Here is a 14,273-nt window from a genome sequence, read left to right as displayed (position 1 = left end):
GAGAAAAACACTTCGCAGACTTAACCAACGGAAGGCTGCTGATCCAGATTGATCACTCTTCCACGGATGTAGAGCAGCTGCAGATTTCCTCACTGACATCTTCAACCAAGGCCACCATGATCGTCTCTGGAAGTCTCTGGTGTCCTGCTTCAACGACTACCGTCCCATTACACTCACACCCATTATGATGAAGTGCTTCGAGAGGCTTGTCATGAGGCACATTAAGACCATTATTGGCTAGCTTAGCGTTAGCATGCTGCCTGTGCAGGTGCTTGCAAAAAGCTGAAGTGTTAGCAGCATAATGCAGCCGTTTCTGACCTGGAGCAGTCTCCACTTTACCATCTCTCATGGTCTCATGCTTTTATCCAATAAAAATAAAAGTAATGTCTATATCCACGCTGTAAACACCATTTTCCTCCTTCAACACACAAACTGCAATCAGCTAATCATAGCGAGAGTGCAAGAACCGATAAGCGGGATCGATAGGCAGGCAGACTAACGATTCCAATGAATTGGACTATTCCCATCCCTAATTAATAGTAACCCTGAATTCTTGATCACCTGATTTGGTGCTACTTGTATACAATAGCAATTCAAATTTAATAGCCGAGCTAACTACATTTGATAGCCTCCTACACAGGGCAATCCTGTTTAATTTGAAGTCTTACAGATTTTTTCAAGAAGCATTTGACAGTTTTATTTTCTATTTTGAATGGCTTCAAATCAGTAAAACAGAATAAGGTTTAGTATAGTATAAACACAATGGACAATTATACTCTGCATTTACTATAAATAGGCCTCCTCTGACTATAATGGTGTGGTATGCCATAAAATACAGCTCAGCCTGTTCCAGCATTTGTGCAGACATTCCACTTCCAGCTGAACCTCAGGACTAACAAATGATGTTAGCCAGCAGAATGTGGTCTGGAGGATGGATTAAAGGATTTCTACAGCTCCATCAACATATGAATATGATACCAGTCAGTTACTGGAGAGTAAATATATCAAAACTATGCAAAGTATGTAAAGATAGCTGTATTTGGAGGGATGTGTGGTAACTTTAAAACTTTCTCTATTCTCAGAGTTTCAAAACTTTTAAAGAGATTAAATTGATTCATGAAAGTTTGATTTAACCTATCAAGTGCTGCACAGCGAAAGCAAGTGAGAAATGGGTTTGGTTAAATGATATAGTGTAACTGTGAGAATATCAAATTTTAGAACTACTGCTCTTTCCCATGCTTTTTATACATTATTACACTGAAATACAGTTTATTTATATGGTAAAATCCAGTTTTTAAGTATGAGAGATTTGAATCACCTATGTTTAATTCTTATCACAGTCTCATCAGTCACTACTGGGGATGGAAATTAGATAAGAATTTAGCAACTATCGATTTCACTTATCAAGTCGATTGTGTATCGAGTCTCTTATCAGTTGTCGTTGGGTTCTCTTTGGTTCTGTTTGGACAGTCGCCTGAAGTAGCAATAAAGAAAGTCCTCTCTTGCAAATGAATTCATGCTGTGGGTTAAATGTTTGTGCATGTTTTTTGTGTTGGAGTCGTTACTCAAAAAAGTCATGATTGCAAATATTACATCCTCCTCCGACCACAGGCACAACATGCCCAGGACCCACTACAGTTCGCAAACAAGGCGGATGTCGGAGTGGAGGATGCCATCCTGTACCTCCTGCATAGAGCCCACTCACACCTGGACAAGTGAAAAGGCACGGTCAGGATCCTGTTTCTTGACTTTTCAAGTGCCTTCAATACTATCCGGCCCTGTCTGCTTCAGGAGAAACTGAACAGGATGCAGGTGGACCCCTGCCTGGTCGCTTGGATCTCAAACTACCTCACCAACAGACCACAGTACGTCAGGCTGTGACACTGTGGTCAGCAGCACCACGGGGAGCTGTGCTGTCCCCTCTTCTCTTCACCCTGTACACCTCTGACTTCTGCTACAACTCTGAATTATGCCACATTCAGAAGTTTGCAGACGACACAGCCATCATGGGGTGTATCTGGGATGATCAGGAAGAGGAGTACAGAAGTCTGGTGAGGAACTTTGTCGCATGGAGTCACACAAACCACCTGCAACTCAACACCTCAAAGACCAGGGAACTGGTTGTGGACTTCGGGAGGTCTAGAGCAGGTCTTTCAACATCTGCAGGAAGCTCCTGAGGATGTTTTACCAGTCAGTGGTTGCTGGAGTACTTTTCTATGCTGTGGTGTGCTGGGGGAGCAGCACAGCAAAGAAGGACTCATCCAGGCTGGAGAAACTGATCAGGAAGGCTAGCTCTGTGGTCGGCATGAAGCTGGACACTCTGGTGACAGTGGCAGAGAAAAGGACATTAAAGAAACTGCTGGACATTATGAACAATGCTGGGCATCCTCTGCACACGGCCATTAACAACCAGAAGAGTCTGTTCAGTGACAGGTTGCTTCTCCCCAAGACAAGAACTAACAGACTTAAAAACTCCTTTGTCCCACACGCCATCAGACTGTTTAACTCCTCTCTGGAGGGGAGTTTCATCTAATCTAATCTAATCTTTCACGTTACTCTGTAAAACAGCTAAAACACACTGTATCAGGATCAGCCTTTAACAATATAAACCTGAGGCTCCAACCCCACACACCAACACAAATTCCTAATGAGGACATCCATCTCTAAGATCTTTCTCTTAGTAGAATACAAAGCTGACCACACAAAGCAAAGATGAAAACCAGCACATGCGATCAGAAACATGAGGTAGAAAGAGAGGCTGCAGCCTGACTGCTCATCTGCTTGTTACTTGCTGAACTTAAGGATCTGGCTTTTGGCTTGCACTCAGCTTTTGCTCTGGGTTCATGGCTAGCTTACCATTAGCATGCTGTCTTGGCAGATGCTTCCAAAAAAAAAAATTTAAAAAATGAAGTTGTGTTAGCAGCATAATGAGGCCGTTTCTGTCCTGGATGCAGTTTTCCACTTTGCCATTTATCTCGTCCTTTTGTGTTTCCATGCTCTCGACTGCATTGCTATTTTTCTCCTCTGACACGCGAACTGAAATCAGCTGATTGCTGTGGAAGTGCAAGAACTGATAAGTGGGATCGACAAGCAGGCAGACTAACAATACCAAAGAATTGGACTACTGGGAATCGGTTTTCTACAAGAACCAGTTCTCAGTTCCCATTCTTTGTCACTACATGTCATTTTTCGATTTGTAGCACTTTAATAACCTACCTTCTGCCTCATGTTTATATTACCAGTATGTAAGTGAGTGGCTATGCCATACATGAAAGGTTGGATGTTTCTGATTAGCTAGCAAATGACCAAACCGAGCATATTAAACTAAACTAGACAAAATTAAAGTTTTTGGCATTGGAGTCAAGATCTCTGGCTTTGATAGAGCAATATCAAACAATATAAACTAAAACCTGATCAATCCAAAACCAGTTTGAATAAATACCCAAATAAGTCTGATTATATGATCTTCAATTAGAATCACATATCAGTATTTAGATCTTTTAAAATAAAATAACTGATGATAGAGAGAGCTAAAGTGGTGCTATTAGCAAGTACCACTGTCTACAACGTGAACACATTGATTTTCTAATCATAAAAAATAATCACCAAATCCAGTTTTAATGAAAATGTCAAGCTGCATCTCAATAAGCAAAACCAACATTTTCTTTGCCATTTCTGTACTGAAGAACATGCCAGAACAAAGCTGAAAGGGTAGACATAATGTCATGGTTCTGGGTATTTTACACAGTGTTTGTGAGTTGTTCGTGCACGTTTCACTTTTAGTTAGTTCATGGCTCGTTTTTTTAAGAAAGGATTTATGCTTATAGCTTTAGTCTTCAGGTAATAATCTGACCATTACCTTGCACAAGCTGTCAGACTGATAAATGGACTGTGCCTCCTCCCCCTCCGCATCCCCATCCGCACAGCTACACTGTGAGCTGTAGTCCATGAATAGCATTCTCACGTAGCTCTTCCTTTTCTCCGGATGGTGATGGTGATGCCATCCTCCGTGGACCAATTTGCTCTGTAAGCAAATTTGTGGGTGTCAAGAGAGGGTGGTAGGCAGTCTCTGATGTGCTGACGCATATCTGCTCGAAACACTTCATGAGTACAGACATGAGGGCTGTAGTAGTCTGTAATCATGGAAGCTGTCTGTTGCAGTCTTCAGACGGGTGGGAACAGTGGCATGAGTCAGACAGGTTGAACAGGCTGGTGAGGATCACTGCCAGTTGGTGCACGCAGGCTTCAACCACAACTACTGGGATGCTGCTGGGGCTGGCAGCTCTCCTGGGCTTCACCGCTCTCAGTCTTCTCCTCACCTCATGTTCCTGGAGGGAGAGGAGAAGTGTACCAGGTAGGGCGGAGGTGGGGGGCAGGAGGTGCCAGGGAGGGGCGGTCTCAAACAGCTGTTGAGCTCCTCTGCTACTGTTAGGCTGCTGTTGGGGGGCTCTGTCTGAAGGTTGGAGGCTGAGGGACAGAGTTTTGACGCTCCTTTTGATCCCCAAGGCCACCTCTGCCAAACAATTGAGAGCAAGCTGTGACTTGTCTTTCTTGTCTTAGATACACCCTAGAGCACAACCCAAGCAACAAAGAGCAGTTTGTTGCTTTGATGCAGTATTTGACAACCATGCAGAGCTTCCACCTCCACAGAGTGCTGGCATTTACCAACACTTGGTCTATGAACCGAGAAAGCCAGACCAGACCAGAGTAGTTTTTGACTCGCACAAAACAACGGCATCTCTCTGAACAATGTTCTACTCACTGGACCAGAGTTGTACCTTCTCAGATGCTTCAACCAAGGCCATCAGTGCTGTAGCATACCTCAAAACAACCAAGACCACCATACCCAGATTAGACCTCAGCAATTTCCACAGCCAGCACTGCTGGGAAGAGCTTATTGTCGAGGAGACAGCCTTGGAGTTATGGATGGAAAACAATAAGAAATTAGCGATTTCGATTCCATTGCCGATATAACTTTTCGAGCCGATTCTTTCTCAGTTCTCACTGGCTTTGAGCTTGATGCAGTCTATATATGCACTGGACCAGCATGCTTGTATAAATCACACAAAAGCTCTGTTGAGCAGCAAGATACCTTCAGTCTTGTTGACCCAGACTTTAGCCATTACTAAAAGGTTTTCCTCTTTATTAGTGGCACATCAAGTCAAATGTGTATATGATCCAACTTAAGCTTTATCAAACAGATATACATGAAGTTGTATTAAATCATTACATTAATCACCTTGCTATTGTATTTATTTATTTTTTTTGCTTGATCATTGGCTAGCAGCAGATTCCCTTGACTCCAACGTCTACGAAAAAATTTGCTTTCTCCATCCCTTGTTTTTACCAATTCTGTCTAGTGTCTGATGGAGAGCTGCATCAACATGCTGCCGTGTACCTGGATGATGTCATGATCCACAGTGACACCTGGGCGAAGCATATGCAGCGAGATGCCGCAGTGCTGCAGGGGTTCATCACCAACCCAAAGAAGTGTGCAGATGCAGATGGAGAAGACTCCAGCTGTTGCATCCTGTTCTCATCCCAAGACCAAAAAAAAAAAAAGAGATGCAGCAGTTCTTGGGGTTGGCTGATTACTTCTGTAGGTTCATCCCAAATTTCGTGGAGCTGACCAGCCCTCTGACCAACCTCACACAAAAGAGTGCCTCTGAAAGCTATCAGAGCATGATTTAACTAGATTTACCCTCTGGGATCAATGGACACACCCAAATCATATGACCCATTCAAGATGACATAGCAACAAGATGCACCCACACTGAGTTTCCATTTCAACTTGTGCTGAAAGTGCAGAGTTGAAACTATGTACACAACAGTTTTGAAATTGTGTTGATAGCACATGTAAAACAAGACAAATAAATATCAGGTTTAGTGTGGCAAGATACAGTAAAAATTGCATTTTCTAAGGACCGTGAAAAAAAAAAATCCATGACATTTCTTTCCTATTGGTGTAAAAAAATAAAAAAATAAATAAAAATTACAAATTTCAACCAATCAAAAATATTCTACGCCAACATGTGGCGTTTAGTTGTTTAGGAAGAGAGAAACGTTTTGGGAGAGACGGCAGCGAGAGAGTTTTGAGATGTGAGAGATTTGTGACATTTAGCGTGTTTGGAGTATATAGGGGGTGTCCAAATTCATGGGCTGCATCCTCCTGAGGCCGCATTTGTAGACCAATTGCGTCACAGCGACGCGCCGAAGGCTGTCCAAATTCGTAGACTCCTCCGAATGCAGCCGACAAATGCGTCCTCCTTTTCCCCGAATTTGAAGGATGGGTCGGGTGCGTCCTTCGTAGCCCACCATATCCCAGAATTCATAGCGTGGCCCAGCCAAACTCCAGTTTCCGGCAATGGCGGCCGCTACTAAGTTTTAAAATTACTCTTATTAATCTTCCTGGGTCGATAGCTAGCCGGGAGCTCGAGGGTCATTAGAGCCGCAGAGAACGGCAAACTCCCGGCACATCATGTTCAGATCACCGCGGACTTTTGCTACTCAGGTTAAATGTAATATATAAGTCACTTAGACAACCTAAAAATGTTATGGTTTGGCTTATTTCAGTGTTTTGTTTGTTCGTGAGTAAATCGGTTTGGCTGAGATTAAAGTTATTAGATTAGATAAAATAAAACTTTATTAATCCCCCGGGTGGGTTCCTCCTTGGTTTTCACACAGCTGACTAAACGTCAGACAGAAAACTGATTAAACAGACGTGTGAGATGGTGGAGAGTTTACTCCAGTGTCCTGTTATATTTTAGATAGCAGGGAGCAGACGGCTGAGTTTATTAAACTCCACCGAGACAGCGGTGACGCTAATCTGAAGGCTGGACCGTCCAATTTCACAGCCGCTTACTTCCAGCCTACCCGACCTTCTGAGGACCCGGCCCACGTAGACCGCGAAGGCCGGGTCCTCAGGAGGATGCAGCCCATGAATTTGGACATGACTATAGTGTCTTGTCTTATGTTAATTAGTGTGAAGTCAGAACAAAAAGGGCACTAGTGAATGTCACAGTTGCTAGCCAAAAAGTGACCAATGGCAGATTGCAATGCAAACCCTGTTTTGTGATGCAGAGAAACTATTTTTTGGATCTTATTGTGACGCCTAATTGTTCTGTCATTTTAAAATTGACAATTTATATTTGCATTTCAAGTTGTGAAAATGTAAACAGAAACATGTTTGTGGTTTTCACAGAAAAAAAAACTTCATAAGTAATTTAAATTTGATATTTTTCGTGCACTTTTAGATCAATTGTGTTAACACAGAATGTCAAAATGAAAATGTAACTGTAATTTCAGACAAAGGTAAAATCAAAAGTAGTCACAAATGTGTAATTATACACTAGACCCTAGGGGATTAAGAAATTCAAGCACAAAGCGACTGCACTTCCTGAGACGACTGAAGAAGGTGCACCTCCCCAAACCCATCCTTATCCTTAGCACCTTCTACACAGGCACCATAGAGAGCATCTTAACCAGCTTTATCACAGTCTGGTACGGAAACTGAAACGCGTCCAACCACAGAGCCCTCCAGAGGATTGTGTGGACTGCTGAGCGCATTATTGGCAGCTCTCTACCCAGTCTACAGGGTATTTACACCTGACACTGAATTTGTAAAGCCATTAGCATCATGGCTGACCCGCATCACCTCTCCCACCCGGAAGATGACTCTGCAGCATCAGGACCAGGTAGTTTTTTCCCACTAAGCAGTCCGGCTCCTGAACACCATGCTGCCCTCCATCACACATATAACACTCTCACTTCCAATACTTGATCTATTCCATATTACACTGTTCCACTCTTGTATTTATTTATTCTCATTTTTCTATTTTTTATTCTATTTCTATTCAATTACAGTACTGCTGTACTTATTCTTAGTTTATCTTAGTTCTGTATTGTTGTATTTGAAATTTTTAGTGCTGTCAAAATTAACGCATTAACACAAATTAATCCACTACATTTTTTTAACGCAATTAACGCATCTGGAGTGCAGAATGACTCAAAATCCCTGAAATGTTTCTGTCAGCGCATTTCGGGCAGTTTGTCCAAGTAAAGTTACCCTCGCACATGTGCAAATGGGCAGTTGATCTGGTAGTGACGGGCAGCTGAACCAATCAACTCAATATGGAAGATGATAAACACACATTGGCCCTCTCGATGGGAAATTTCAGTATTAAAAAAAATAACAAGATGGAACAGTCGACCGACATAAAGTATTTTGCACATTGTGCAAGAAGGAATTTTCTTTTCACCGAAGCACTTCCATCTTAAAATATCACATTGAAGCGAAGCCTACGTTAGTCAGGGATGCTGCTAGCACTTTGGCTAACGTGTCACCCAGCTTGCACCAAACCAATCACGGAGCATCGGGGGCTCGGTAAGTCGACCTCGGACATATTAACTGACACAATTGCAACAAACTGCAGACCTGTTAATATCGTTGAGAAGAGAGAGGATAAATGTTCACAGAGTTTTGTTTACATGAAGGTTTAAGATGTTCAATAAACATGTTAAGTGCCTATATTTTCCCTTTTTTCTGTTTGCTCATGCAAACTGAAATGCGATTATTGGAACAAGTCTGCCAGAGATCAGTAATATCTTCCCCACTCGCTGTCTGAGGAGGGTGCACAGTATCCTGCGGGACCAACATCACCCTGCGCGCCACCTTTTCCATCTGCTGCCCTCAGGGAGAAGGTACAGGTCTATACAGGCCAGAACATCCAGACTGGCCAACAGCCTGTATCCACAGGCTGTGAGGCTCCTGAACTCTCTGCCCCCCTCTCACGGACAATAACCATATCCAACTTCTTAATAGCAATGAACTGGTCTGCATTGGTGCATCATATCTTTATTCTCTTCCCCCTCCTGCCCCCCTCTTTCTTAAATAGATAACTATCATATCTGATATCATATCTCACAGTACAATAATATTGAATGGGTTGCATTGTTGTATTTTGTCATGTTTCTCAGGTCTTTGTCTGAATTTCTACGAACATTATTGCTAAGGATTGTCTTATTGCATTGGAGTCACACTGGGTTAAATATGTACACTTGGGTTTTAAGGGGTATTTATTATTTTCTTCTTTTTTTTGGGTTGTATGGAAGCCCCAAACGCAATTTCATTGTTCTTGACAATGACAATAAATAAATAAATACTAAAAATACTAAAAAAATATAGAATAAAAATGAATGATATTTAATTGTGATTAATCAAAATTAATCCACAGTAACCCTGTGATGAATCTGATTAAATATTTTCATTGTTTGACAGCACTAATATATATTATATATGAGTGTATACTTACTTCTTAGTATATAGGTTTTTTAAAAAGTTGTATTTCACAGGAGAGAAGCTGTGTTAAAAGACTGAAACTATTCAAATTCTCTTTGAATTTAAGCATTTAACATTTTTTGTGTTTATTCTGCTTCATTATGTTGCATAAATGTAAGTTACAAGCTTAAATATAAAGTTGAAAAAGTGTAATTGCAGCCAGGCTATTGATCAAGTAATTGCGATTAATTACAGAAAAATTGTGCGATTAATTAGATTGTTTTTTGTTTTTTTTAAATCTATTGACTAGAAATTTTATTTTTATTTCTACACTTTGTAACTTCGACCCAGGAGGATGACATTTCATCCAACTGTACACTTTGAGTGTATAATGTTGGGTTGACAATAAAACTCTGTTTGACTTGAAATTCTTTGGCCAAGGGTCTGGATTCACAACAGTTACGAATCACCAACAACCTGGAACTTTTTTGTAATTCAATGTCTAGGCCTGTTTTTGGAGAGGGAGAGGAGTCTTCATCAGCCAGTGAGGAAGTTCTGGATGAACAAGAAGGACTGGATGGGTCCACAAAAGCCCCAGTAGTCAGTGAGTCAGAAGAAATCCAACTGAAAGCAGGCAGGGACCAGACCTGCAGGCAAACTTCAAGTAAACCTTAATTCTCATCAAAACACCTTCCCCCTTCTTCCTTGTCCTGGAATATTTGAAGGAGATTTGATCACCCAAGTAATGCTTTATCCAAGTTATGTGGGATGATCTGATTTCAACAAGTGTTCGGCGATCACACACCAACGGAACAAACTCATCTTTACTGCAAATACAGAATAAACATACTGCAAACAGGGAACCAGTTTAGGTCACTGGTCAAACGTGTGCCCATATGCCTTATTGCTAGAAAGCAACAGCCGGGGTTTGAGTGCGACCTGTGGCCTTTTGCTCTGTCTTCCCTTGCCCTCCTATCCTGTCTACTCTGCAATGATGAATTTTGAATACGGGTTAAAAAAAATAGAAGAAAGAAATGCAGCAAACCATAATCCAAGCAGACCTGACAGATGGCCATGCAGATATCAGTCTCATTTATGCTTCTTGGTCGCACAAGGGCAAAGTGGGCTTGCACTCTTATGAAATTTATCCAACCACAAACAGTTCAACTACCAGATCAACTGAGCAACATGGTTAAATCAACTCTGTGCACGTGTGTGTAGGCCAGGCTATCTCACACATATACACAGTAAAGTGCGACTGACAGGTGTCCCAGAGCTTGACATGGTTACCATCCATTGCCATGGGTCCCAATTTAGAAATAAATACATTTTTAAAAAGGAAACGTTTCTCTTTCTCTCAGCACAGTGGGCAGCGGTTAGCACTCTCACCTAACAGCACAAAAGGGTCGTTGGTTGTAATTTACCAGCTGGCTTCTTCTATTTGTTAGCCACACCATAAACTGGGAACCTGGCAGGGGTGTATTACACAGCCAGAGCAGGTCAGCCACTAATCAGAAGGTCGGTGGTTCGATCCCAGGCTGCCTCCAGGCTGCATGCCAAATATCCTTGGGCAAGATACTAACCCCATGTTTGCCTACTGGTGGCGCCAGTGTCCGGCAGCCTCGCCTCTGTCAGTGCGCCCCAGGGCAGCTGTAGCTACGATGTAGCTGCCATCACCAGTGTGTGAATGGGTGAATGACTGAATGTAGTGTAAAGCGCTTTGGGGTCCTTAGGGACTGAGTAAAGCGCTATACAAATGCAAACCATTTACAGTCCCACTGTGGAGTCAGCCAGTAGTTTTTATCCAATTTCCACAAAACACTAATCATGGATAAAGTTTGCAATACATTTATAAACACTGGACAAGCAACTGAAACATTTTCATGCAGATTGCATTTCTGCTTTGTTGCTTACAACTTTTGTGTTATTACTTTGGAACATAATTTCTTCCAGTAGTAAAAGCAGCACTAACTGAACTGTGGCATCTTTAGCAGGAGTTTTTATTCCCCTTGCTGCCTCAGTGTTCTTTCTCAGTAACCTGCTCTCCAACCTTCGTCCAGCTGCTTGTCCTGGAAAAATTAAACTTTGAAGTGATATTGTGTTATCATCCCCTCAGTAACCCATTTAGGGTTGGTTTACTTGTAAGTCAGATGTAATGTAATGTGAATGTGAGTTTACAGAATTACTTACTGTAAGCACACATTTACAGTGAGTAACGTGTTTCTGGTCTTTGACCACTTAGCCAATTTAGAATCGCAGAATAAGCTACCATGCAGGAGGATATGAGGCTGTAAGTTCATGGATTGCAGCTGCCAAAGTTTTTGTTTTTCCATATGAACACACTATGTGTCTGTTCACTGCTGGACAATGATCTTCTCATTCAGTGTAGGTGGGTTTAATGCTCAAATGTGGCTACTAAGACTATACAGAGAAAATAAAGAAGCACAGCTTTGAGAACTGACCTCAGGCCTGTTGAATCCAGGAGTCCAGGACTGAACCCGGACCCCTACCTGCACAGTCCCATTACATAAGAGTATTATCAAAATACCAAACACTAACCCCACCCCATTCCTCCACGAGTGCCTCAGAGATCAGTGACTGCTATAGCTAGTAAAAGTACGTGACTCAAAACATTTTAAAGTGATAGTTTCCGATGGATGTTGGCAAACTAACAGATTTGACTATTTAACATCCAGTATTTTGTAGTTAGGCAGTATTTTCCTTGCAATACTTTAAGACTGAAGCAATCGCCTTATTCCTCTGTCACTAATCAAGATGTGGACAAAGTGATTACGTAGCACCACTCAACACACACAGAGCATGAAAGAAACACAAATTGTTAACTCCTGGCCTGCTCGCTCAGCTTACAGGTATGTTTCACAGTGGAAGTTGCTAATCTTTGACTCACTGAGGAGATTGTAAGAAGCAGTTGAGAACTGCTGAGTGGAACTTGAATTACAGTGTTTTGCCAAGCCCTTAATATACAGTTAGTATCGAGCTGCATTGTGCGACTTTGAACTGACTGACCCACCATCAGGTCAGTGGGGTTTAAGAGATTAGCAGTTGTTACAAAATCATGCTTCAGAGGTGCTTCACTAGGTGACTGAAGTCTCACTAGCCAGTTTGCTGTAACGTAGTCTTTAGTTTTATGAAAATGAATAATATGACCCCAACTGCTTGAATCGAATCATATGACACCTATTAACAAGTCCAAACACACACACACACACACACACACACACACACACACACACACACACACACACACACACAAAGAGAAACTGCAGACACATTTACCAGACCACCGCAGGTGCTAACTGATGCCAGAGAGTCTGTATGGTTAATGATGGCTCCAGAATAAAAGCATAGCTGGTTCTTGGATAAGCTGTTTACCACAGCGCTTTCGCCCTTGTACCTCTCCTCTACTACAAAGTCCTTGGACAGAAACGTGCTATCCCGCGTTAGATTTAAATGCAGGTTGCTTCCGAAAGCGGGCAGTAAGACGATGATGTTTTCTGGTTCCGAGCGTCCTTCTCTCGCGGCGTCCAGGGAGCGCTGACCGCGGCGCAGGGTGCGGGTAGTGTGGTCGGATAGGTGCGCCTCCTGGCCATACAGCAGCCTGGGAATTACTTCATCTGTCTCCAGCTCAGACTGGGCTGTGGATAGAGACAGCCTCCATCAAACAGCGACCACATTGGACAAAAATAGTCTATCCTAGTCTGCGTGAGGAGACAGTCTGCTCCGGTGCTCCCTGACTCTTAGCACACACGTTCAACATCCGAGCTCAGTTTGTGGATCTCAAAAATCTAAAGCCTTCGACTATTCGTAACAGAATACAAGTAACTGGTGAGAAACATTTGGATTTTTAACTGCAGAAAGACATTTCTTCAGCTGCCCTGTGTCAGCCGTCGTACAAGGCAACGAGTTCATGCGTAAGAGCTGTTATACTTACCAGTGAATGCGATGCAGAGGAGAAAGAGCAGAGGGACAACATGGCTGTTAACCATGATAAAAACAAAGCAGCGCAGAAAGAAAAACTAAAAGTGCTTTATTTTGAGGAAACCGAAGCGCTCAGCGAAGCATAGGTCGGAAACTCTACTTTTCCAAAGTAGGAGAAGCTTCAGTAACTCAGGCTGGAATTACTTTGCAGCGCAGGACACGCCCACACAGCTGGAGTCCGCCTCTACTCGCGTGAGATTGGGTCCGTTAAACCTTAAGGCGACCGAGGCCGAGAAATCTCTCTATTCTCATTGGCCGGCAAAGCTGTTGGAAAGTGTCGTGGGTTGAAACCCTACACGTGGTTTCAAGTGGGGAGAATTGCTGATAATTGTCAAAGGTTTTTTTTGTATTCTGCTTTTCATTTTTAAGAGAAAACTTTACATAGACGGGAGGGGATGAACAAACGATTGTTGGACAGTAAAAATACAAATAAAAAAGGAGATCATTTTTAAGACTACATAAACCAGAGTTTTTAGGAGTAACTGCATAAATTGTACTTAAATAGTTTTTTATATTCTAATTGTGCTCTCAAGAAACTTTTTATTTCAAGCCTCATCTGACAGTCACACATGACACAAATTCCATAATATACTTTGAATTGCAGTCTGGAGGAGCCAAGGATTGAGGCACCACTCTCTGGATTAGGTGACCTGCTCTATCTCCTAAGTCACAGCTGCCCCATAAGGAGGCAACCTATATAATCAACACACAAAATTAAATGATTCAACAGATGCACTCCAGCTCTAAACCTTTGTAGAAGTTACCCATCAAGAATTGAACACTAAACAGTCTTTAGCCTGCTGGCCTCCTAACACAGCATCTGTGCGATGTCCTATATGTGTGAGAACAGTGCAGGTAGTTGCCCGCTTCATTTGTTGCATTTGCTGTATATAAAATATGCCCTTGAGTCTGAAAAATTAAGTTCATATGTAAATTCCTTTAACCTGCATTCTTTTGAATGATTAGTTGTTACTAACTATGATTACTGAAAGAAGTC

General features: G+C 42.2%; 1 protein-coding gene across 1 annotated transcript in view; it reads right to left on the bottom strand.

Annotated features, from left to right (window-relative positions):
- The window catches only part of adamts17 (ADAM metallopeptidase with thrombospondin type 1 motif, 17), a 105,075-nt gene extending 91,654 nt beyond the window's left edge, over positions 1-13,421 (bottom strand). The window contains exons 1-2 of the mRNA XM_085463471.1: positions 13,230-13,421; positions 12,575-12,933 (exon numbers count right to left, since the gene is read on the bottom strand). Of these exons, the coding sequence (XP_085319597.1) occupies positions 12,575-12,933; positions 13,230-13,284 (414 nt within the window). The 5' untranslated portion in view covers positions 13,285-13,421. The remainder of the gene's footprint in view (positions 1-12,574; positions 12,934-13,229) is intronic.
- Between the last annotated feature and the right edge of the window lie 852 nt (positions 13,422-14,273).

Source organism: Copadichromis virginalis, linkage group LG1, assembly GCF_057382275.1.
Source record: "Copadichromis virginalis isolate Kocher_CV1m ecotype Utaka linkage group LG1, C_Virginalis_male_GT1.1, whole genome shotgun sequence".
In the NCBI taxonomy this organism is placed as follows: Eukaryota; Metazoa; Chordata; class Actinopteri; order Cichliformes; family Cichlidae; genus Copadichromis; species Copadichromis virginalis.
This window is presented reverse-complemented; position numbering and strand designations above follow the sequence as displayed.